Here is a 22879-nt window from a genome sequence, read left to right as displayed (position 1 = left end):
ATAGAAAAATCTCGACACAACACACTGCGCGACTCACTACACGTCGCGAATTTCCGGGATCCGTATCCTCCCAGGTACCTGACTCAACACAATTGAAACGGACGGCCAAGATTTACTCTAAGCCGGTACTTGCAAAGTTGCAAGTCGAGATAACGGAGGGGGCAGTATTATTTTTGCTTTGAGATTCGTGCCAAGTTAAATAGAACAATTTTGAACCGTCTGATTTAATTGTACTCAGTCCGGTAACCTGAGGGGATGTGAATTCGAATTTCCGTCCTATTTGACAGTTCTTCTCCCCTCTTTCTTCACTTGGTTCTCCCGAGTCCCGACCCGGGAGCTGGACCAATGGGGAAAAAGGAGAAAGAGAGAGAGAAGCGAAGCAGCTGCCCGCACGCTTACTGCGACGTCTGTCGGAGAAATCACGACCAGGGCCGGCGACACCGCTATTTCCCATCCCATCTGCTAGCCTTCTCCTCGCTTCTCTCGCGCTTCTCCGACAAGCTCTCCCACCTCCGCCTTTCTCTCCACAGCCCCTCGATGCTCCGATCCGACAACGCCAGTCGGACCCGGTTGTGGTGCATCTTTTGCTCTCTTGATCTCGTCGAGACTGATAGCCTCTTCGCTTGGTTAGATTCGCATTTATATCATTCTTAATTGGGGTTTTAGTGAGTCGCTGAACTGAGGGCTCCACGCACTTATCCACTATTTTTTTTTGTGTGTTTCTAGTGGTAATGCTATAACTCATTTGGCAAGTGAAGAGCATTTGAAAAATGTAAAGGATTTTCTGTGGAATCATGGTGTAGGTGCTGATATGGATCGGGTTGATTCTTTTAGGGTTACTGACATTGAGCTTGCCAAGGTAAATTATTTAGTCATTTCTTGGTCTGATTAGTGTCATAACTGAGCAATGCTGTAATGGTACTATTGCCAGACCTGACTATATGGGATGTCAAAGTGTTACTTAATTATTGAAGCCTAGCTTGTACCGACTGATGTGGTTCTCAGTTCTGACACAACAATCTTCACTATACTTTCCTAACTTGATTATATTGAAATTAATTTTTTTATAATTTAAATTTTCAGTGGGAGAAATGTTGTGAATCACTCAAGAAGGCATTTCATTCACCTCAGTCTGGAGAGCAACCTCCAAAAGATATCCAAAATGATATTACGTATATTTCTAGCAACATAAATGAAAATAATTTTTGTAATTCATACAGTTCAGTAGTAGTTCCATCTAGTTCTATCAATGTTATGCCTTTACAAATAGCTACTAATGACAAGTATCAAGATTCTAAGTCTCTCTTTGGCGGAGCTCAGGGTTACAATGGTAAATTTTTTATCAGTATTTTTTTTAGATCAGCTAGTGGAATTATTCTTTGATATTTGAGAAATGTATAGTTAGTCCATACAAGATGGCAATTTAGTGGTACTTGTTGAAACACCAGTCTTTACCAGAAAATAGTGGTATTGGTAGCCTCCTGTAACTAACCACAAATTACAAATTAAGCTTAAAAAAAACTGTAATATAGAAAACTAAGCCTTATTATATTAAGTTCAACCAAACCTCAATGTTGCCTACTTATTTCACTTCTTAAGTAAATCCAATTTGGCATCGCTCATAAGAACATACCTGAGATATTGCAAAATTCTCTGGTTTTTGTGTTCCAGTAAATGAAACACGGAAAAACAGGTAACTGTTTTTGTTCATTGATTTCATTTAGGTGTTCATAGATTTAAGTGATAAAAAAAATTAAACACGTTCATACCAACACCAAATTGGGTAAAGTGACACATTTTACCTTATTTTAATGAACATGCTGTTTATACTGCACTTATTGCGGCTTCTTTTATTTATATATATATTTTTTAATTTTATAGGTGAACACGGCGCTTATGGAGTAGTTGCTTCAACTTCCCCAAATTCAATGGTCATTTTCTCTTCTTGAAACTGTATGCCCCCATCGTATACCTGTGTTGGTACTAGTTGGTTGTGCACAAAGTGAATTTCGTCTAGCCTGCCTTTAGACATATGGAGCTCAAATTCTATTATAATTCCTAGCTAATAAAAATTACTTGAAAGTTTCAAAGCATCAATTGTACTGGTCGACACATACATACCGTCCAGAGAAAATTTAAAAACTTAACAAAGAAAAACTCTCTTTTTTGCTGGTCTGTGATTAGAAGAGATACCATGCCATTCATTGGAGTGGTGTCACTGTTTTTGCATTGATTTTAGTGATAAAAATTGAAACATTGACGTAATAATTTTTATCTAATTATGTCTGATTTGTTGCAGGATCAAAGAGTTAACCATAAGGGGGTTGCCAGTGATGGTATATTTAGATTTTTAAATTTATACATTTAGACAAATATAGACAAGTCTTCTCATTTGTGATGTTTACCATAGGAATTTCGACCAGAAGAATAGAAGTGAAAAAAGACATATTTGAAAATTTTTGTGCATGATTTATTGCAAAAGTTGAAACCTCTTCTTGCAAAAGTCACCTTTTATAATGTTATGTTCTTGCTGTTTCCTATAACCAGGTGAACAAAGTCCTGTTTCCGTTATTTCTGCTCATTGAGGAATCATACAATAGGAACAGGAGTAAAAATTTAAATCATAAATATATAAAAGACTGGCTCCTGCTTTGTTTACCATTTATGGATACAAAACCTCAGTGGTCCACACCAACATTTATCAGCCTTGATTTGTATCAAGTGTAGAAGCACTGATTTTTCAATTTCTGATCTATTAAGGAATTTGATTAATTTTTGAGTTATTCTCATTTAAGGTGTTAAAGGGAATGTGCATACTGGTGCACCGCCTCCTTGGCTCGAACCAATCGAACAAGGCATTACGCCTGTACCAAACCCTAACTCTATCAAAGGAAAGTCACATAAACTAAACCCTAAACGGGTGGGAGCTGTGTGGGCTGAGAAGAGGCGGGCTGAAATGGAAAAGGAGAAGAGAGGTGAGTTGGTAGAAAGTACCAGTACCGATACTTGGCTACCAAATTTTGGCAGGGTATGGCAGTCTGGTACCAGAAAGGATTCCAAAAAGGAGTTTGAGAAAGAGAACAGTAAGAAAAGAGAGGTCCACGATATGGAGAACTCTGAGCAAGTACTTCAAGTGAAGCCTTATATAAGCAAACGGCTGGTATGTGCTGTATCTCTGATTTCATTTATTTTCTATATTGCTCCCTGCAAATATTGAAAAGAAAAAAAATAAGGTAGAAACAAACCTCAAGTCCAATTTAATTGAAACAAAACATTGCTAATGAGTTCTGGATTGTGATATCTGACTTTTGTTTTATTTTTCGTAGCGTGTCGACTTGGGAAATGATAAATGAACTGCTGGTTAGTGCTGTTGAACTGAGGCACACACCCTTCAACTTTTGAGCTGCTCCTTGTCATATAGATTGGTTCCAGACTTACCAATGTTGCAACTCTTTAACAGAGTATTGTAAATTTGTCCGCACATATAATCACTGCTCTTGGTTTCATCTCTCATGTATATGTGATTTGTATTTTAGACTCAAAGAAAGACACTTGTATAAGACTTATCAACAAAACATGTTCTTCACAAAATTGTTTATTAACCACGATACTTCATATTTTATGTTAGGAGAACGTTACGAGATGAACAAGTTTGAGAAAAGAACTTGTGATGTCAGCTACTAGACATGCTAGATTTATATTATTACGTAGAGCTGGCCAGAAACCAATTGCTGTGTCTACATTAGGGGTGGCAACGAATCGAACCGAATTAAACTTACCCTGGGTTTGAATTTGGTTTGAATTAGATTCGAACCGAACCTGATTTGATTTGTTTCGAATCGAATTAATTGTGAACTACATATTTTTCGAATCGAACCCGAATCAAATCACAAACTAAATTATTTTTTAGCAGTTCTAGTTATATCGGTAGTTTATACATTAATTTTTTCTCGCGGGACAAAATTCACATGGTTTTTTTTTACTGGTATGAAATGAGTGTTTTTAAGTTGAAAAATTGTTCATAAAAAAATACATCACAACAAATAATCGTAAAAAGAGGATTAAGTATAAGAACTGAAATATGCAGTAAAACAAGTAATCGTATCTCGAGCGCTCACTTGATCAAACCCTCAATCAGACCATCTAATGAAATGAGAATCCGAAAGGTAGAGAAGGCGGAGGAGAGACGGTTGAAGAGAGAGGAGAGACAGCCGTCTAGGCCGGAGAGAGGAGTGACGGCCGGAGAGACAGCCAGTCGCTGAGAGCGTCGGCTAGGTTTTAGAGCGAGAGCGAGAGTGAGTTAGGAAGAGGCGGAGAGCGAACTAGGTTATTGAGATTTGAGAGTGATGGAGTGTCGGCTAAGTTAAATTATGACTCTCTATCTTGGATTTTAATTCCATCAGGTAAATAAACAGCCGATGTTATTATGAGATTCGAACCATAAAAGTTCGCGAACCCATTTCGATCGAACCAAGTTAGGTTTGAGTTTGGTTTGAATTAATTTCGAACCGAACCTGGTTGGGTTCGTTTCAATTTGTACCCATTTCAAATCGAATTAAACTCGAATCAAGCCCAAATCAAACTGAATCGAATCACGAACTACGAATTTTTTTGCCATCCCTAATCTAATATCAAGGAAGGGATTGCTTGATAATTTTTTTTTCTCTTTGATTTAGATAAAGAATTCGGGTACCTTTTCGTCAGTTGCTTTTTCCAGTATATATAATGTCCAACAGACCCCCAATTTTTTTTTTTATTATTTCCAGTTATTTATCTTACAATATGCACAAAATTACGTTGTAGACAAAAAACATGAAAAAAATTCATTACTAGAGGCAAAGCTAGGGTTTGATGTGCTCCTTTTGGTTGGTAAGCACAATTCTAAAAGTCTATTGGTTTAATTTCAAACGACGAATTGTAAAATTTTGAAAGTTTTGAATTTATTTAGTACAAAATTAGTAAAAAAATGATAAAACAAATTTATAAAAGACTTTTTTTTTACTGTTTGATTTTGTACTAAATAAATTTAAAACTTTTAAAATAATTTAAGTACATGCATCACGCATGAAGTAAATGAATTTCAATTAGATAAATTTTTGAAATTGTGCTCACCAATGCCTCTTAAGTCTTAATGAGCATATCACACCCTAACTTTGCTCTTCAAAATATTGAGAAAAGGTTTCTGTCCACTGAGTTTTGTCCACCATCCGTCCACAACCTTATCCGGTTCTCACTTTTTAACGGTATCCTCTGCTTTATTTAAACATGTCATAACTTTCCGAATTTCATTTCTCAAATTTTCGATCAGATTTCATTTTTTGAATTTCTCTCTCTTTCTTTTCTCCTTGCTCACTGTCTCCCGCTACCCTATCTAAACTCCAAGATCCCAACCTTTTCTCTGTCAGATCTACTCTCGATCTCTCCATTACTCAACTTCTCCGCTTTGCATACTGTCTTGATGACCAGCAGCGCCAAACGCAACATATGGCATTCCAATGTGAGTGAAGAACAAAAGAACGAGGAGTTGTGTGCGCGCGGGAGTTAAAAAGTTCCTTACGAGGGATGCTTGCTCGTAGAATAATTTCATTGACTTCAATCCATCCATTATCTATGAGTTTTATATTCATGCTTTCTCTCTGGCATACCTGAACAAACTCAGCTCCTTATATGCTGACTCTGCCCCGCACAACCCATTTGTTTCACACAGACTTCACTTGAATGAAGCTTCTAAGCCGAGACCTAGATCTGCCCATGGCAGCGACGGAGTACAAGCGTACGACTACTCGTCGATGCTTTCTTCTCTAAGAGAGGCGACAGAGTACGAGAGTATGAGCGTATGACGATCTAAGAGAGGCGATCTGGAGAAGAGAGATAAGAGCAAGGCGATCTGGAGCATAATCGGGTTATTTTACAGTATTCACTTTGTAGTTTTACAATATGCATCTTGTGGTTTTACAGTATTCAAAACATATTATTTACTAATCTATTTAAGTTTCGTTCCTTCTAGATTTGAATTGATAATCATGATTTCTTTGCTTCTATTAAAGTTTCATTTCAATTGATATAGTCTCAGGCGTGTATGCATTATATGAACATTGTATTCAAACAAAATAGTAATTTATGCGATTTTTGTTGTATTTTGCTTCTGTCATTTATTTTTTTGTTGTATTTTGTTTCTGGATGTTTGAAAATTTGAATGACGTTTTTTATAAGATTTGTTATTTAAGTTACAGCATTGAATGATGAATTTTATAGGATTGGTGCAAGTAAAATGACATTTTTTTCTTTATGTTTGAAAATTGTTATTAGATTGTTTTACATAAGTTACAGCTTTGAATTATGAATTTTACAGGATTGACGCAAGTCAGTTTTACATGATATATTTGTTATTTTTTAAATGCTATGTATATCATTTTATGTTATAAATGGGTTTGGTTTATGGTATAGGTGACAAATTTTACAGTATATAAGTAATGTTTTCATATGCATTTTGTATTAGTTATTATGATATGTGTATGTTACATTTTATATTAAGTAATTTACAGTATATAAGATATACAAATACAGTGTTATGAAGACATTTTGATGTACATCATTATATATTTTTTTGTTTGTGTCTAACATTCTTTAGTATTGATTTTTACAGTTTTGCTCCAATGGCTTTTGATTTGAATGAAGATTTGGCAAGTGAAAATTCTAGCGTGAATAGTGTTGCAGAAATTAGGGTTGTAGAAATCAATTTACATGCCAAACCCGATATTGTGGGAGATCTAGGAATTGAAGAATCAACAGAGTCAAACATTAGGGTGAACAGATTTTTGTTGAACAGATGATGGATGTATGTATAGATTTAGAAATTTTACAGTATACATGATATTATTTTATGGTTTATATTTTGAAATTTACAGTATACATGATTCTTTGCAGGTTTTAGTTTAAGCTGAAATGTAGCATTTTTTACATTTTATCTTACAGTATACATGGTATTATTTTATGGTTTAGATTTAGAAATTTTACAGTATACAAGAATCAATTGAAAATTTACAGTATTATTTGAAAATTTTACAGTATTCAAGATTCAATTTTACAGTATATATTTTACAATATACAAGATTCAATTGAAAATTCTATTGTATACAAGATTCAATGTTGCAGTATACAATATTCAATTGAAAATTCTATTGTATACAAGATTCAATGTTGCAGTATACAAGATTCAATTAAAAATTCTACTGTATACAATATCAATTTTACAGTTCTACTAATTCAATTTTACAGTATACAAGTTTCAATTGTAAATTTTACTATGTAGAAGATTCAATTTTACAGTATACAAGATTCAATTTTACAGACAAGATTCAATTTTACAGTATACAAGATTCAACCCAGTGCGGAAGCTAATAATTAACTCTAACTGCCAATAACCGCTAATAACTAACTCTAACTGCCAATAACTTCCTATAACTGTAATTTTCGAAAGTACAATTTGAAAGTACATTTATTTTGTCATGTTGTGCAAGTTGCAATTTTTTTCTAACTATCATGGGACCACTTCAAATAGTTGCTGGATGTTTTGTGATTAACTGATATATTTTATGTGATATATTGTATAATTATACAATATGTAGAAGTAGTTTTATAGTATTTACGCAAGTCAAAGCTGTAGACAAATAGTGGACAAAATGCTGTGGACAATTAGACGCTTCCATATTCTTCGTCATGTATATATGCAGTTTGCAAAACGCCGATTCACATAAGCATTGAAACGCAAAAAATAAAACGCACTGGATGCACCGTGTGGTAAAGATTCTATTGTAGGCTAAAATGTTTTGGCTTCAGCATGTTATCGTCTAAAACTGTAGATTACTGTCAGTCTGCCCGAATTAAGTTTAATTAAGCATTGAATCCGAGTGGGCCAGATCCATTGGGTAACATGCTCATAACTCGCTTCCTCTCGTCTTGCAATAAATAAGAGTAAGTAATTAGGAACAAAGATGCTACTGATATCAGGTAAAATAGTTTTCATAGTATCATAAATGGTTAGTGATTCGTGTACCCCTCCAGAGATGGGAAAATAACTACCATCTAATTTTGCCTTGTCTAGTCCAGTCCACAAAGAAGGGTCCCAATCCAGAGCAAGCTAGTTAGGACCGCTCTACTCTAGGTGAGACAACGCGCTCTTTTTCATGAAATAAATGGATTTCAATTAGATGGACTTTTGGAGTTATGCTTATCATCAATACTTCTTAATGAGCATATGCATATCACACCCTAATTTTGCTCTTCAAAATGTTTATTATACCAAGCATCTTCGTCATCTATGCATTTCACAAAACGCCGATTCAAACAAGCATATTGAAACGCAAAAAATAAAACGCATTGGATGCGAATTCGACCGTGTGGTAAAGATTCTATTGTGGGCTTCAGCATGTTATCGTCTAAAACTGTAAAGCACTGTCAGTCTGGCCGAATTAAGTTAAATTAAGCATTGAAACCGAGTGGGCCAGATCCATTAGGTGACAGGCTGATAAGTGATAACTCGCTTCCCCTCTTGTTCTTTGTCTTGCAATAAATAAGAGTAAGAGATGAGAAAATAAGTAGCATCTAATTTTGCCATTTCCAGTCCAGTCTACAAAGGAGGGTCCCAATACAGAGCAAGCTAGTTAGGAGTTAGGACCGACCTACATCCTCCCTAGTCCCTAGAGACAACGCGCTCTTTTTCAGGTCCATAATAGCTTTGTCGCCTCTTATAACTTATAACTTATAACTTATAACTCATGGCTACTGTTACTACTGTAAGCTTGACGCTTCATACCAAGTCTTATTTTAGACCGGTCAAACCGCAAGAGACATTTAATTTAATTTATACAGTCAGATCTAATGAATGGACCATCAAATTTGCAAAAACTAACTGATGCTTTTGATAACATTGTTAGTGTAATAGTGTTCTCATTAAAATCGGTACAACCACTTTTAAAATTATTATCTTCACAAGAAATTAATATTTTCTTTTTCGGAAAAGGATCCAATTAATACCAATGATTATTACTTATTAGTGTGAAACAACGTCAATTTTTTTTTTAAAATTAATAAACTTAAATGATATATTTTACATTATTTCTGTTATGTTACATGCATATAAAAAATCGTGAGATTTTGACATTATTTCGATAGCCATCAAGAAAACATTGCTCTGACATCAAAAATAGTTATTTGAATTTTAATTTTGTTGACATTGGATCCATCCATATTTTTCCCATCTAGAAAAGAATCACAAGCAAATTGATGCAGTAATCTGTTCATTTGTTACAGAATTATGCAGAATGGGATTTTACATATTCAAGAACCCACTATTCAATTTGCAGAAACCATCCTCATAGGGGAGAGGGGGCGTCCGACGCCCATTGGACCACTTTTGTGTTCGATGGGTTCTCTTCACCGTCGGATCTGCTTTAGGATTCGCGCCCACAATTTCGCGTCTGCTTTAAAATCCGTACACACGAATCCTAAAGCAGATCTGACGGTGAGAGAACCCATCGAACACAAAAGTGGTCCAATGGCCATCGGACAGCCCCCTCTTCCTCCTCATAGATACGTACGGAATTGATTATGGAAACGTGCTTAAACGAATTTAGTTGTAGGAAATCTTGATATATTTTTAAAAATATGTGAAATAAATGTACAAAACATTGAACAAGCCAAATGTCCACATTGGTTCATCATACACCTGACCAAACAAGTTTTGATTAAAATAAAACATGTATAAAACACCAAACAAATATATATATAAATTAAAATTGATAAATTTCTCAGGATGTCAATTTAATTAGCTGCTCAAACTATGCAAATACCAAATATTCGTTATAAACAAAGAGTATGAGCCAAATCATAAACACATTATCAACTAATATAGATACCTAATTATCCCCTGTATAACCAGTGTAATGCAAGTGTGTAAAAAGAAATAGTTGTAGCACACAAGATTGTACTGGTTTTGAGGCACAAAACTAATACAAAATGCATAGGCAGCTGGAATAACCTGTCTGTAGAATGCCAAATGTTGCCAAAACCAGCATCAGTATAGGCTGCAGCAGAAAACCACTCGCATAATAAACACATTACACATTTTGTTCTCATCTATTATTATTTCATTCTTCCAAAAAAAGGCATTTCACAATTATTACCAGAGACTAATATAACAAGAATTCTAGATATATATCTAATGGTTTCAAGGAACATTCAACAAGGCTGCTTACAAGTTTTCCGGAATAGCATGCAACTGCTATAATAACAAGAGGAAAAAACTGACAAGTAGTCTTGAACAATATACACCAAAAATATAGTGTTCTATTTTGCTTGCACCAAGTATAATACAAAACTCTGCTACTGCACTTTTAGGGTACAAAAAGTTTACAAAAATAAATCAAACTCCAGAAAGGATGCAAAAAGATGAGCCAACTGAATTTTCATGGTAATATTGGCATAATCTATGAGGGCAAGGAAAGAGATATAAAGAGAGGGTGGGAGAGACTAGACTTGCCACAAAAGGCCACAATTCAGAGGCCATTCATCAGGTAAAATTGAAATACTTACTTTAAAGAAGCCACAACTAATGATTTATATATGGAGCTGCATATGGGCAATACACAAAGTTAAGTTTAACTGCATCTTACATCCTCCAATAGTAAATTAAAAAAAAAAAATGTTCTTAATTTTTGAAACCAGATAAGATCTGGTTGTTATGCATCAGTTCCCCTTTCCTTTTTCTTTTTGTTTCTCAATATTATTTTAATCAGCTCATACAATGCAAGCATATTATACATAGAAATACAAGCTCATCAAATGGTCAGTTGTCAAGGGACTACTCCATGTAGAATAAAGTCAGAAAGTCACTATTCTCACCCCTTCCGACCTCAATATATATTCACTCAGAAAGATCAGGTTATCTTATCATCACCAGCTACAACTCATCGTGATAATTTCAGATTTACTTAACGTTGATTATCCTATTACTAAAAATAACATTACAAAATATTACTCAAATACTCACACTATACCAACTAGTAAACATACTACAACTATCCTAAAACTTCGCTACTACACCTTGACTTAAAAGAGAACTACTTCATAGAACTTGTCTTCAAATATTTACCATGCCCTCCTATTTATACTTGCTCCATGGGAGCTAAGGAAACATCTAGACCTAAGATATTTTTAGCATCCATCTAGATATTTATACATCCTCAACTACAAAATATTTTATTTAGTAGCTTCAAGATAATTCTTGATATCTTCATGGAAATTAATTATGGACTTGGGTCTTAATTTGTTGTTGACTTCAACACTCCCCCTCAGCACCAATTCGGTGTTGTTTTGATCTTCGGTACACATTTATCTGGGTCGTCATGTTTCTTGCTCCTTTCAATTTTCTGAGCATAAAATTGCTCAGACATATGCGCTCGATCTTTCAAAATAATCTTCTTCGGAAGTGAAGGTTCTGGAATTTTCTTCTCATGCTGATTTGGCAAAATTCGTCGTCGAGTTTTCTTCTCTCAATGGATCACCTGATGAGCTACATCTTCTTGCACGAACTCTCGTATGGCAGCCTTCTCCGCAACAACGATACTCCTCTGTGTCGTCCCGTCATCATCACCACCTTCCTTGGTGATGGCCTCCAACAATAAATGATTAAATTACTATAATTAGATTGTTATCTAGGTTGCGGACTGGTGGTTGAAATAGGAACAAAGAAAAAGGAGCTTAAAAGTTTGTCGTAAATATAAAAAATAAACAACTCTCTCATAATGGACAAAAGTCCGGATTAGGAAGAGGGACCTCTACTTGACATGAGAACATGGTGTCATGTTTTTATACAATTTTTATTTTTATTTTTAGAAACTAAAACTTAAATTACCAGTAAAGAGATGGATTGCTTTTTTTATTAAATAGACGGGACTGAACTAATGATTTAATCCCATTAGGTATCTATTGGGACCAGATCAATGGTTCATCCATTCATATAAAAAAAAAAAAAAAAAACTATTCATCTTGTCTTCGTCAATTTGAAATTTTTAATTTGGAAAAGTAACTTTTTCCTGTTTTAGTAATCTCTTTTGTGGGCCCTCTCTGCCTGATTCATACATTATTTTCCTAAAAGGAAATGAAATGAAAAAGTCGCTGACGCAAGAATCGGGTACTAATTTTAACGGCTATCTTTTAATTCTCACAGATATGAGGTTAGAGAAAAAAATAATTTTGGACCTAATTGCCCATTCTTCAATAAGGAAACAATAAAGGTGGAATCTATACAGTCGGTGATCATTAAAATATTTATGTTGCTCGATTTTAAATCTCTTAAATTAGAAGGCTATCATGATGTGGATCCACCAACATTTATTTCCTAAAAGAAAATTTATAGAGGTTGTTTGCTTTTACAGTTGAGCAAAAACAAAGTTAAATTATCAAGTGCGCTTCAATAATTCCAGAGACGATCAGATTATAAATTTCTCAAGTTTCAACTCAACAACTCAACAACGGTAATTCAATATTTTTAATTTTTTTTTAAACAGTTTTAAATTATTTTACTAAAAATACAAAATTACATAATATAAGTATAACTGTAATTTTTAACAATAAAATTACAGGTTTAAATGAAAAAAACTAATTTTTTTTTTTTACTAGATGGATATTGATGAGTCTGCGATTTCATTCGAACATGAGGCCGAAAAACTTGAATTGCTCAATTTCAAGTATGAAACTCGTGAAGATTTACTTAATGGTGTTAGAGCATTTTACTCAGCTAAAGGATACGCATTATCGATTTGTAGTTCAAAGTCAGACAGATGTGTGGTTTTACAATGTGATAGAGGTGGTCAATATCGTGATACACGCGATGTGCCATTAGATGAAAGAGAAAAGAAATCCGGAACACGTCGAATTAATTGTCCTTTTAAAATTAGGGGTAGAATGACAGATGAAGGAATTTGGATAATTAAAATACATAACTTATCACACAACCATGAAGCATCTGCCGATATCTCTGGCCATCCTTCTCTTCGACAACTATCATAAGAAGATATCGAGAGTGTTGACCACATGACTCAATCTGGAATACCACCCAGACAAATTCTCTCTTCTTTACGCCAAAAGAACCCGAAGCTTAAAGCTATCTCCACAACAGTATATAATGTGAAGGCAAAGATTCGTAGAGAAAAGTTAGGTGGTCGAACAATGATTCAAGCTTTATTTAAAGAACTAGGAGAAGGTGGGTTTGAGTTTGATGTTTTACATGATGAAGGTGATACTCTTACACATCTTTTTTTTATCCATCCTATGTCAATCACTCTGGTTAAGAATTTCTCGAGTGTTTTCATTATGGATTGTACCTACAAAACAAATAGATATAAAATGTCACTTCTTGATATTGTTGGGGTCTCATGCTTTAACACATCCTTTTATGCTGGTTGTGCATTTCTAAAGAATGAAAAAGAAGAAGATTTCATATGGGCACTGAACATGTTTAAAAAAGTTCTTCCAAAAGATACTCAACCTTCGGTTATAATGTCAGATAGGCAACAAGCATTTATAAATGCAGTAAATGTGGTATTTCCAGCTACTACACATCTTCTTTGTGTGTGGCATATTGAAAAGAACTTGATGACAAATTGTCGAAAATATTTCGACAACAAAGAGGAGTATGATATTTTTCTATCTATCTGGAACAAGGTAGTTTATTCTTCAACCGAAGCAAAATTTGATCAAAGTTGGTTGGAACTTCAATCACTTTATAAAGATAAAAAAAGCTGTGCTGGATTACATAATAAAGGTACTGTATAGTATTTTAATCTATTTATATGAACATTATTTTATTTATGTAGTTTTTTTTTAAGATTAGTGAGAAAAAATGTCACTAAGGATTTATATTAAACTAAGAATCATTTACAATTCCTCCATGCTGAAAATTAAATTACATTATAATTAGAAATTGAAACTTATAAAGTGAATAGCATTGCTAAGAGGGAGTAGTATATTTTGGCTTGATCCATCTATCAAAACTATTGAAAAAATAGTATATTTTTGGGTTGATAAGAATCACCGACAATGGAATAATTAGGCACATATAAATAAGGATAAGGTTTCTTCTTGATAACAACAAGCAATGCATGATTTGATCTTCTTGGATTAAAATATAATGTCAACATGTGTTATTTTATTTATGTAGTTTCATGGTTTCAAATTTAATATTTTAATTCGATAATATTACATTATAATTGGAATTTATTTTGTAGGGTTTACTACCATTGAAAGAAAAATTTATTGGAGCATGGACAGATAAGTGCTTGCATCTAGGCAATTGTGCATCTTCAAGAGCTGAAGGAGCGCATGCAAAACTAAAAACGTATTTGCAAGTTTCAACAGGTGATTTTCAACAAGTAAAAGATAAATTATGTCTTGCAATCAAGCATGAATTCAATGACATAAATGTGAAACTCTCAAGCGAAAAAATTCGTGTTTTGCATAATTGTGATATTCAGTTGTTCAAGAAACTAATATCGAATGTCTCAATTTTTGTTTTGCAAGAATTGTACAAGCAATATGAAAAGACCAAAAATATAGCAATCAATCCTGTTTGCACGGAAAATTTTGAGGCGACAATGGGTCTTCCATGTGCTCATAACATGATGAACTTCATAAATTCAATGTTACACCTAGATTTGATTCATCCGCAATGGAGAATTGATAGAACACTCTTGAACACTTCACTAATCAATGTGACTAATGATGTTGATAATGAAATCATGAGTTTACTTAATGAGTTTCAATTCAAGTATCAACAATGGCCTATTCACAAAAAGGAAGCTGCTAAAGAACTTATTGCCAACTTTATCTCCAATTCCGAGTTGATACTCGAACCAAAAGTGCCACCCAACAAGTGCATGCTACAACGACAAAGAAAACAAAGAGCATTAAGTTCTATCAAGCGAGATCCTTCTAAATTTGAATTTGTGGAAGCATCAACAAAACACAAGTCACATGCCAACAATCAAGCCCCTCAAGTCAATGAACCAGTGAATGAAAATGAAGACCTTACTATGACCTTTGAGAATAATGTTACTACTATGCTTAATTTAAATGATTTTCCTACTTTTTGAAGTTGTAGTTTTATTGTTAGAATGATAATAAATTGTCCATCGGACACATTTGAATTTATGTTGTGAGAGTAATAATTTTTATTTTAGGTCGTATGCTTCTCAACTTTTTGTTATGTTTTGTTTGTTAATTTGTTAATTTTATAGTTTGAATTTGTATGGATCTTAATGAATATCAATTGGTCGTATTATAGTTTAAGAAATATTCTATGTTATAAAACGGATAATATACTTTTATATATTATAGTTCAATTCTTTTTTTAATTTGGATTACATTTGATCATTATTATTATTTTATATGTTTAAATATTCATTTTGTGTCTGCATAATATGGTTTAGAAAATAATTTATTGAATAAAATAATGTTTTATAGAAATATCACTCCTGCTTGCGTAAGATCACATAATAAACTATTACTATAGTTAATGCCGACAGATTCTCTTCCTAATTTAAAAGATTTATAATTTAGTTACATTATTTCCTTATTGGAGAATGGATAGTTTGGTCCACAAATTATTTTTTCTCTTACCTCAGATCTGTAAGGATTAAAAAGTTAGCTGTTAAAATTGATCCCCGCAAGAATCATTCTTGATGCAACATAAAGTTGCAAGTTGGAAGTAATGGAATAGTATAATTAATGAAAGGTGCATAATTAGATACAACTATATTACCTTGATTGAGAAACTTAACTAGCTTTATGACTTTTTTTTTCTAAAAAAGAAAAACTAGGTTTATGACTTGTTTGCATTATATATATAGTGGTGAGAGAAATGGTTGGGATAGTCAGCTAATTTAAATTGAAGAATAAATTAATAAATTATATTAACAGGTCTTACTAAGAGAAAAAAAAAATAGCGAGCTAAATTATAAATAGTTGGTAAAATTTTTAAAACCAATATTGATTTTTTTTTTTCTAATCTGACTCGATCCGAAGCAACTTGAAAGTTAGTAGAATATTATCCTCTGTCTGTCCATAATCGATTTTCAGTTAAAAGAAGTAAGTTGAAAAGATTAAAAACTATATCCAAATTGACGTGTTGCAGACAGTTGCAGTTGCAGATTAAGGGGTTCTCGGGTAGTGGATTGAAAAAAACCGGCCGGTTCAGGACTGGATCGGACCATCCGTGGAACCAATTCGTATTGATTCGGATTGCAGTCAAAATCCGGACCGAGGATAAAAAGAGTCTTAGTACAGTTTTTGGTGGATTTTTTTTCCACTAGATCCGGGATAACTCAGGCGGTTCTAAACCCGTGGACCAGACTGGACCATAACCGGACTAAACCCGAACTAGACCATACCTTAACTGTGATACACTGGACTAAATCCTTGATAACTCGTGGACCGGATCGTGATAACCCATGATAACCCGGACCGGACCGGACCTAAATCGTGATAACCCGTGCCTAAACCGTGGTAAACCAGAGCAAAACCGGACATGACCGTGCCTAAACCGTTAGTTTTTTTTAATTATTTTTATCAATTTAACATGTTTGTTTTAAGAAAAAAAAACAGACCCGTGGACCCGTATGGACCGGACCGAACCGTGTGAATCTGGACCATAGTCCTAGCATGAATTTGGGCCAACCATTTCAAATCGGACCTGCTGGACCCGAACTGTATAGACCCGTGAACCCGTGAAAACCATGGACAGTGTATAACAATGAACCGGCCGAGTCTGAACCGGACCAGCCTGTTTGCACTACTCTCGGGTGGTCAAGCTCCTCTGTAAATAGAAATTAACAATTTAATCCTTTATATTTTATAATTTTTGCAAGTGCTAATATTTTTGAACACTTTTTCATGTGTGTAATTTGCATATGTTACATTAGGGATGTAAAGGGATCAGATATTATCCGATTTTATCTAGATCCGAATCTGAAAAATTATCTAAATTATCCGATTCATAGCTGAAAAATTATAACAGATAAGGATATGGTAAGACTTTTAACTATCCGTATCCGACCGTTTATACTTTAAACCACAACAAATGTGTTATATGTTCTTAAATTGATTTATTAAATTGCATATTCTACCAATAATTTATTAAATTAGATATAGATATATATTTTGATGAATAATATAACACCGTGACAAAATTACTGACTAATATTTTAATAATATAATACATGTTTTGTAACTAATAAACTAATTATAAAAAAATATCCGTATCCGTCCGATATCCAATCCGTATCTGTAAGGTTTAATATATGATTCGTATCCGTATCCAAAAAATTATAACGGATACGGATATGGTAAGACCACTATCTGATGATGCGTGTCTGACTGTTTACACCCCTAGGTCACATTCTAAATGTCGGATTTAAAAATTATTAAATGAATATATTATTAGTAAATTTATATCCTAAAAAAAATGCATGTGCTTGCATGTTCTTTGAGCTAAGCATATATCTCCATGTCATGAACAGAATCAGACAACAAAAGGTCGGCGATCGTAACAAATTTAGACTGTCTCTGTGGTCTGTGTGGTGGGACCGTGGGACCGGTCATGCTCATGCAGGACCTGATCGCCAGAAATAATTTAATTCACGTCTGATTATTTACAACTTCATACCATGATTTATTTTTCCGGTCTTACCGCCTTACCGGTTAGAATAAATATCATTTAATTCCGATCAGTTTTTCTAATTTAGATTAGCCTTGTTAACAAAAAAGACTACAGAATTCACCAAGTAAAAATTATTACATGTTTAATACTTACCAGGTAGCTGGTAATTTTGCAATTTGATGAATGAAATAAGAAATTGGGTACGCTACGACTACGAGGAAACAATGGACCCTTTCTGAACTACTTTTAATTGCAATTAGTTACAATTGATTTTTTTTTTGTTTTTTAATTCTTACAACTTGACTAATTAACAAAGCTGGTACGGAGACGGAGTACATGGCATCAAAGTACAAAACAAATTAAGCCTGAGAAAGTAGCTTTTTTGTAGTAGTAGGCGTAGCTACCTCTGTGACTGTGTGTTTGTTGAGGTTAAGAAAAAGAAAAATTGTATTTATTAATTAAAGACAAACTGCACAAAAATAGGACCAGGCGGTCCACGCTGCATGGCACCATGCAACAAATGAACAAATATACAAGAGAGCCCCCACATTTTGAAAACAAGGGTTCCATCTCATGGGTGGTTAGGTTGGCTCACTCACTTTTCTGTTCAATTATTTCTGCATAACTGTATGTGCTCCTAAATTTTATAAAAAACTTTTTTCACATTATTTTTTTTTTAATTTTTTTTTAAGAGTGAGACAACATAAATATGCTGAGATATTCTTGTTTATGTTAGTAATTGAACACCTTAATTATATTATGAGCATGGTTAAAATGCATCATAGGTTTTGGACTCTAATCATGCTTTATATTTTTATTTCTGTTTTCAAAGTCCGAATAGTCGATCTGAACCATTCAACATGATCTCCATGTTAAAATGTACTTGGAAACAAAATTTTATATTTTTTAGAACTTTTTTACTAATTTGTTAGATAGGTACAAAATCTTTGTTTTAGATGGTTTAGAATATTCTAAAAACAGTGACTTAGTACCTATCTAAAAATAGTGAAAAAGATTAAAAAAGAATAAAATTTGATTTCTAATTAAGTATATTTTAATATAAAGATCAAGTTGCAAAATGACCAAATTCATTCAAATGTACTTTAATCTGAATATAGAAAATATAGGGATGTATGTATAAAAACTACCTTAACTTTTCCAATGTTGACAATTCTATTCCCAAGTTGGCGCTGCATAGAGCACTGATATTGACATACTTGACATTTTGACAACTATAGTTGCTGGAATTAAATCTTGACTGGACCGGGTCTGATATGCCCCCATGGACCAAAACAGTACAACGGACGAGAGTTCTGTAAGAATTCGTATCCTCTGAGATGTCTCAAACTTTGAGTGACTTTATGGAAAATTCCAACCTTTTAAATATGTTCTGCACGAATCTCAAAGCACACATAATACTGACCCCCTACATCACTCCCCGAATAGACACCGGACACATCGGTCACGCAAAAGTTGAGATATCTCAGAGGATACGCACTCGTTCTATAACTATTGGAAAAATACAAGAGTGCGTATCCACCCAGGTACCTGAGGTACAATTTAAACGAACGAACGGCCCAAATTAATCATAGTTGGACCAAACTCAATTCGAAACCAGTTGGGACTGTGGGGTCTGCTTTGAGATTTGTGCAACATGAAAAAAACATTTAGATTTATGACTTGTACCTCAGGTACCTAGGGTGATACGGATTCAAAATACAAAACATCATGCTTTTATGATTGGTACTTGCACATACACCCGGAGGTAACGAGAACAAAGTACTCCGCCTACGGGCTTCCAATCAAAAAAAAAAGAAAAAAACAAAGTACTCGTTGATTTATAAAATAAAATATTAAAAAAAAAGCTGGTTATATAGGTAATGTTTGGCCGGAATTTTTTTAGAAACCATAAATGAAAAAAAAATTATTATTACGAAACCAACTTGATTGTTTTGTTTTTTTTACAAAAATCATAAGAAACGAGATATCATTTCGGTTCCAGCCGTATTCACATATTTCGAGAAAAAAATACGTTGAAAAATTATAAAAATACCTGGATCGAATTACCATTTCAGTCCCAAAAAAAAAAAATTTCAAGACTGAAATGATATTTCAGTCCTTATGGCTTTTGTAAAAAAAGAAATAGTAATCATGTTGGTTTCATAAAAATCTTTTTTTTTAATATGGTTTATAAAAAAAAATTCATTTGGCCGAGTAAAAGTACGAGAATTAAATTGTTTATTTCATCTTATCTTTTATATTTTACACTTTATTTTCTAGTTGAATTTATGACTTAAATTAATCTGTCTAGAGAACTAAAATATAGAAAAATAAATCTCTATCTATAACGGTCAGTGATCCATTTAGAAAAGTAAAATAATTTCAAATTTACTCATCTCTTACTTCATTTATTTTTCTTTTACTCATAATTTGACGGGTTAACTATGGAATAAGGGATTTATCTCTTACTCTCCAACCAAATATGACAAGTATAAAACTAGTGAGAATTCTTCATTGGATTATCACATTTAGACTAAAATAACTTGTAAATTAAAACGATAAGTATAGAAAATGATAATATAAAATTTTTAATTAGTTACTTTAAAGGTGCATAAAACTTGATATAAGATTAGAATTGTAAAACAAGATACTTCCTAAATCTGATCTTTTGTTTACACTAATTAAAGGGGGGGGGGGGGGGGGGGGGGGGGGGGGGAAGGTCAGTTGCCTCTGCCTGGATTTTGTAGTTGTATAAAAATTTATATGTTCAGTTTGACTTTGCCTCTCTATCGACTTTTAGTTTGTAATTAATGTTAAATTTAAGGTTATAGTTATGATATATTTCTTGAATTCTAATTGCTAATTAGGATTAGAAGTCACAATATTAAAAATTAGAAGTCAGAGCAATGTTTTTTTTTAATCTAATACTCGATTAGCTAATGGATTTGAATTCGATTAACTATTCAAATTTGATCCGTTATTTTCTTGCCCCTTCCCGACAAAAAATTATGGATCCGCCTCTGACTACGTGCTGGAATTGACATTCTAAAAACAAACGGATATACCACAATCCACCACCAAGTAAACAAACATGCAGTAATATATGACAACTTAGCAATTATCTTGTTAATATATATTAATGATTGTAACAGAAACTATTCCGAATATATTGAGACAAACTTAAACTTTTGCTATTTACTACATTTTTAAAATATATCAAGATTTCCTACAAATAAACTCATTTACATTTTTATAATTAATTCCGTACGTATTCATGAGTATGGATTTCCGCAAATTAAATAGTGGGTTCTTGAATATGTAAATTCTTAGCCTGCATAATCCCGTAACAAATGAATAGATTACTGCATCAACTTGCTTGTGATTCTCTTGTAGATGGGAAAAATATGGATGAATCCATTGTCAACTGTTTTATGTTAAATCTGTGTCTACAAATTTAAAATTAAAATAACTATTTTAATTCCTTTTTAAATTATGATATTAATTATTTGGATATATAATGCATATCTTATATTACATGCATACAAAATGTATCAAAAACAAACAATATCAGTGGACAGTTTTTTAGTTATTTAATTTGACGAGTTAACTATGGAATAAGGGATTTATCTCTTACTCTACAATCAAAAATGACAAGTATAAAACTAGTGAGAATTCTTCATTGAATTATCATATTTAGACTAAAATAACTTGTAAATTAAAACGATAAATATAGAAATCATAATTTAAAAAATTTAGTTACTTTAAAGATGCATACAACTTAATATTTCTTAGCAAAGTTAAGATTAGAATTGTAAAACAAGATACTCCCTAAATCTGATCTTTTGTTTACACTTTACACTAATTAAAACTGTTCCAAATCTTCTGTCTTTTCATACATATAGCATTCAACAATTTAATTTTTAAGTTATCTTAATCGAATCTACAATTAATATGAAATTAACTTCTTCTTTTTTCACTTGACAGCCACTATCAAATTTCTCAAAAAAAAAAAAAAACTCATTTTTTTTAGCATGCTCCTCAAATCAATGAAACTATACACTACATGCAGGGCGCGACCCAACCTAGTCTAGGGGGGTCAGTTGCTTCTCCCTGGATTTTGAAGTTTTACACAAATTTATAGGTTCAGTTCGACTTTGACTTTCTCTGAACTTTTGGTTTGTAATTAATGTTAAATTTAAGGTTTAAATTATGATAAATTTTTTGAATTCTAATTGATAATTAGAATTAAAAGTCAGATCAATGTTTTCTTGATGGCTATAATACGTTTTGGAAAGAGAAGTGATGAAATAATATGTATTGGATTTTTTTACTGATTTTACAATCTATTCTCAAGGCCTTTTATAGACTGAGAATTATATGCTAAATGATATAGCCGTTGGCTACTTTCCTAATGTACAATATTCTAGATTTTCCTAATCTCAGAAAATTATGCTAGGTACTAAATTAAGCTTGACAGCTAATTCAAGATGCTAGTCTAATTTCCTTCCTAAATGGTCAATGATGATTTTCTGAGACCTAAACTCTATTTCTCAACACTCCCCCTCAAGTTGGGTTTGAATAAATTTATAGAATCCAACTTGTACAATATATTTTGAAACATCCCTTTATCTAATGCTTTGGTGAAAATGTCAGCTAACTGATCCTGACTTCTCACAAACAGAGTTTCGATTTCTCCAGCTTGAACCTTTTCTCGTATGAAGTGACAATCCACCTCAATATGTTTAGTTCTTTCATGAAATACTGGATTTGAAGCAATGTGCCTGGCGGCTTGATTATCACAATACATTTGCATTGGCCCTTCACATGGAATCTTCATATCACATAACAATTGCTTGAGCCATACTAGCTCACTAGTTGTTGATGCCATTGCTCTGTATTCTGCCTCCGCACTTGACCTTGCAACTACATTCTGCTTCTTACTTTTCCATGTCATGAGATTCTTGCCTACAAATGTGCAGTATCCTGTGGTTGATTTTCGATCAAAGATAAATTTTCCATGTCATGAGATTCTTGAGCCATACTAGCCATACTACCTTCACATGGAATCTTGTTAATATATATTAATGATTGTAACAGAAACTATTCCGAATATATTGAGACAAACTTAAACTTTTGCTATTTACTACATTTTTAAAATATATC

At 33.1% G+C, this 22879-nt stretch overlaps 2 protein-coding genes across 3 annotated transcripts; both read left to right on the top strand.

The window, feature by feature from the left end:
- Positions 1-296: 296 nt before the first annotated feature.
- Positions 297-3730, top strand: LOC144569635 (coiled coil protein). Of its 2 annotated transcripts, XM_078320100.1 has the most exons (8): positions 297-626; positions 727-859; positions 1084-1330; positions 1882-1931; positions 2300-2336; positions 2796-3160; positions 3327-3380; positions 3629-3730. In XM_078320100.1, exons 1-7 carry the CDS (start codon positions 346-348, stop codon positions 3351-3353), a joined length of 1140 nt encoding a protein of 379 aa, XP_078176226.1. In that variant the 5' UTR covers positions 297-345; the 3' UTR covers positions 3354-3380; positions 3629-3730. The 2 variants fall into 2 exon arrangements, with proteins under 2 accessions (XP_078176226.1, XP_078176225.1); XM_078320099.1 differs by lacking the exon at positions 3629-3730 and having other exon boundaries at positions 298-626; positions 3327-3617.
- A 9365-nt stretch (positions 3731-13095) lies between these two features.
- On the top strand, positions 13096-15152 carry LOC144569822 (uncharacterized). The gene is made up of 2 exons (XM_078320296.1): positions 13096-13725; positions 14289-15152. Exons 1-2 carry the CDS (start codon positions 13096-13098, stop codon positions 15150-15152), a joined length of 1494 nt encoding a protein of 497 aa, XP_078176422.1.
- Positions 15153-22879: the final 7727 nt, after the last annotated feature.

This window comes from Carex rostrata, chromosome 18 (assembly GCF_964058835.1).
Source record: "Carex rostrata chromosome 18, lpCarRost1.2, whole genome shotgun sequence".
Taxonomy (NCBI): Eukaryota; Viridiplantae; Streptophyta; class Magnoliopsida; order Poales; family Cyperaceae; genus Carex; species Carex rostrata.
Note: the sequence above shows the minus strand (reverse complement) of the source record. Positions and strands in the feature narration are given on the sequence as shown.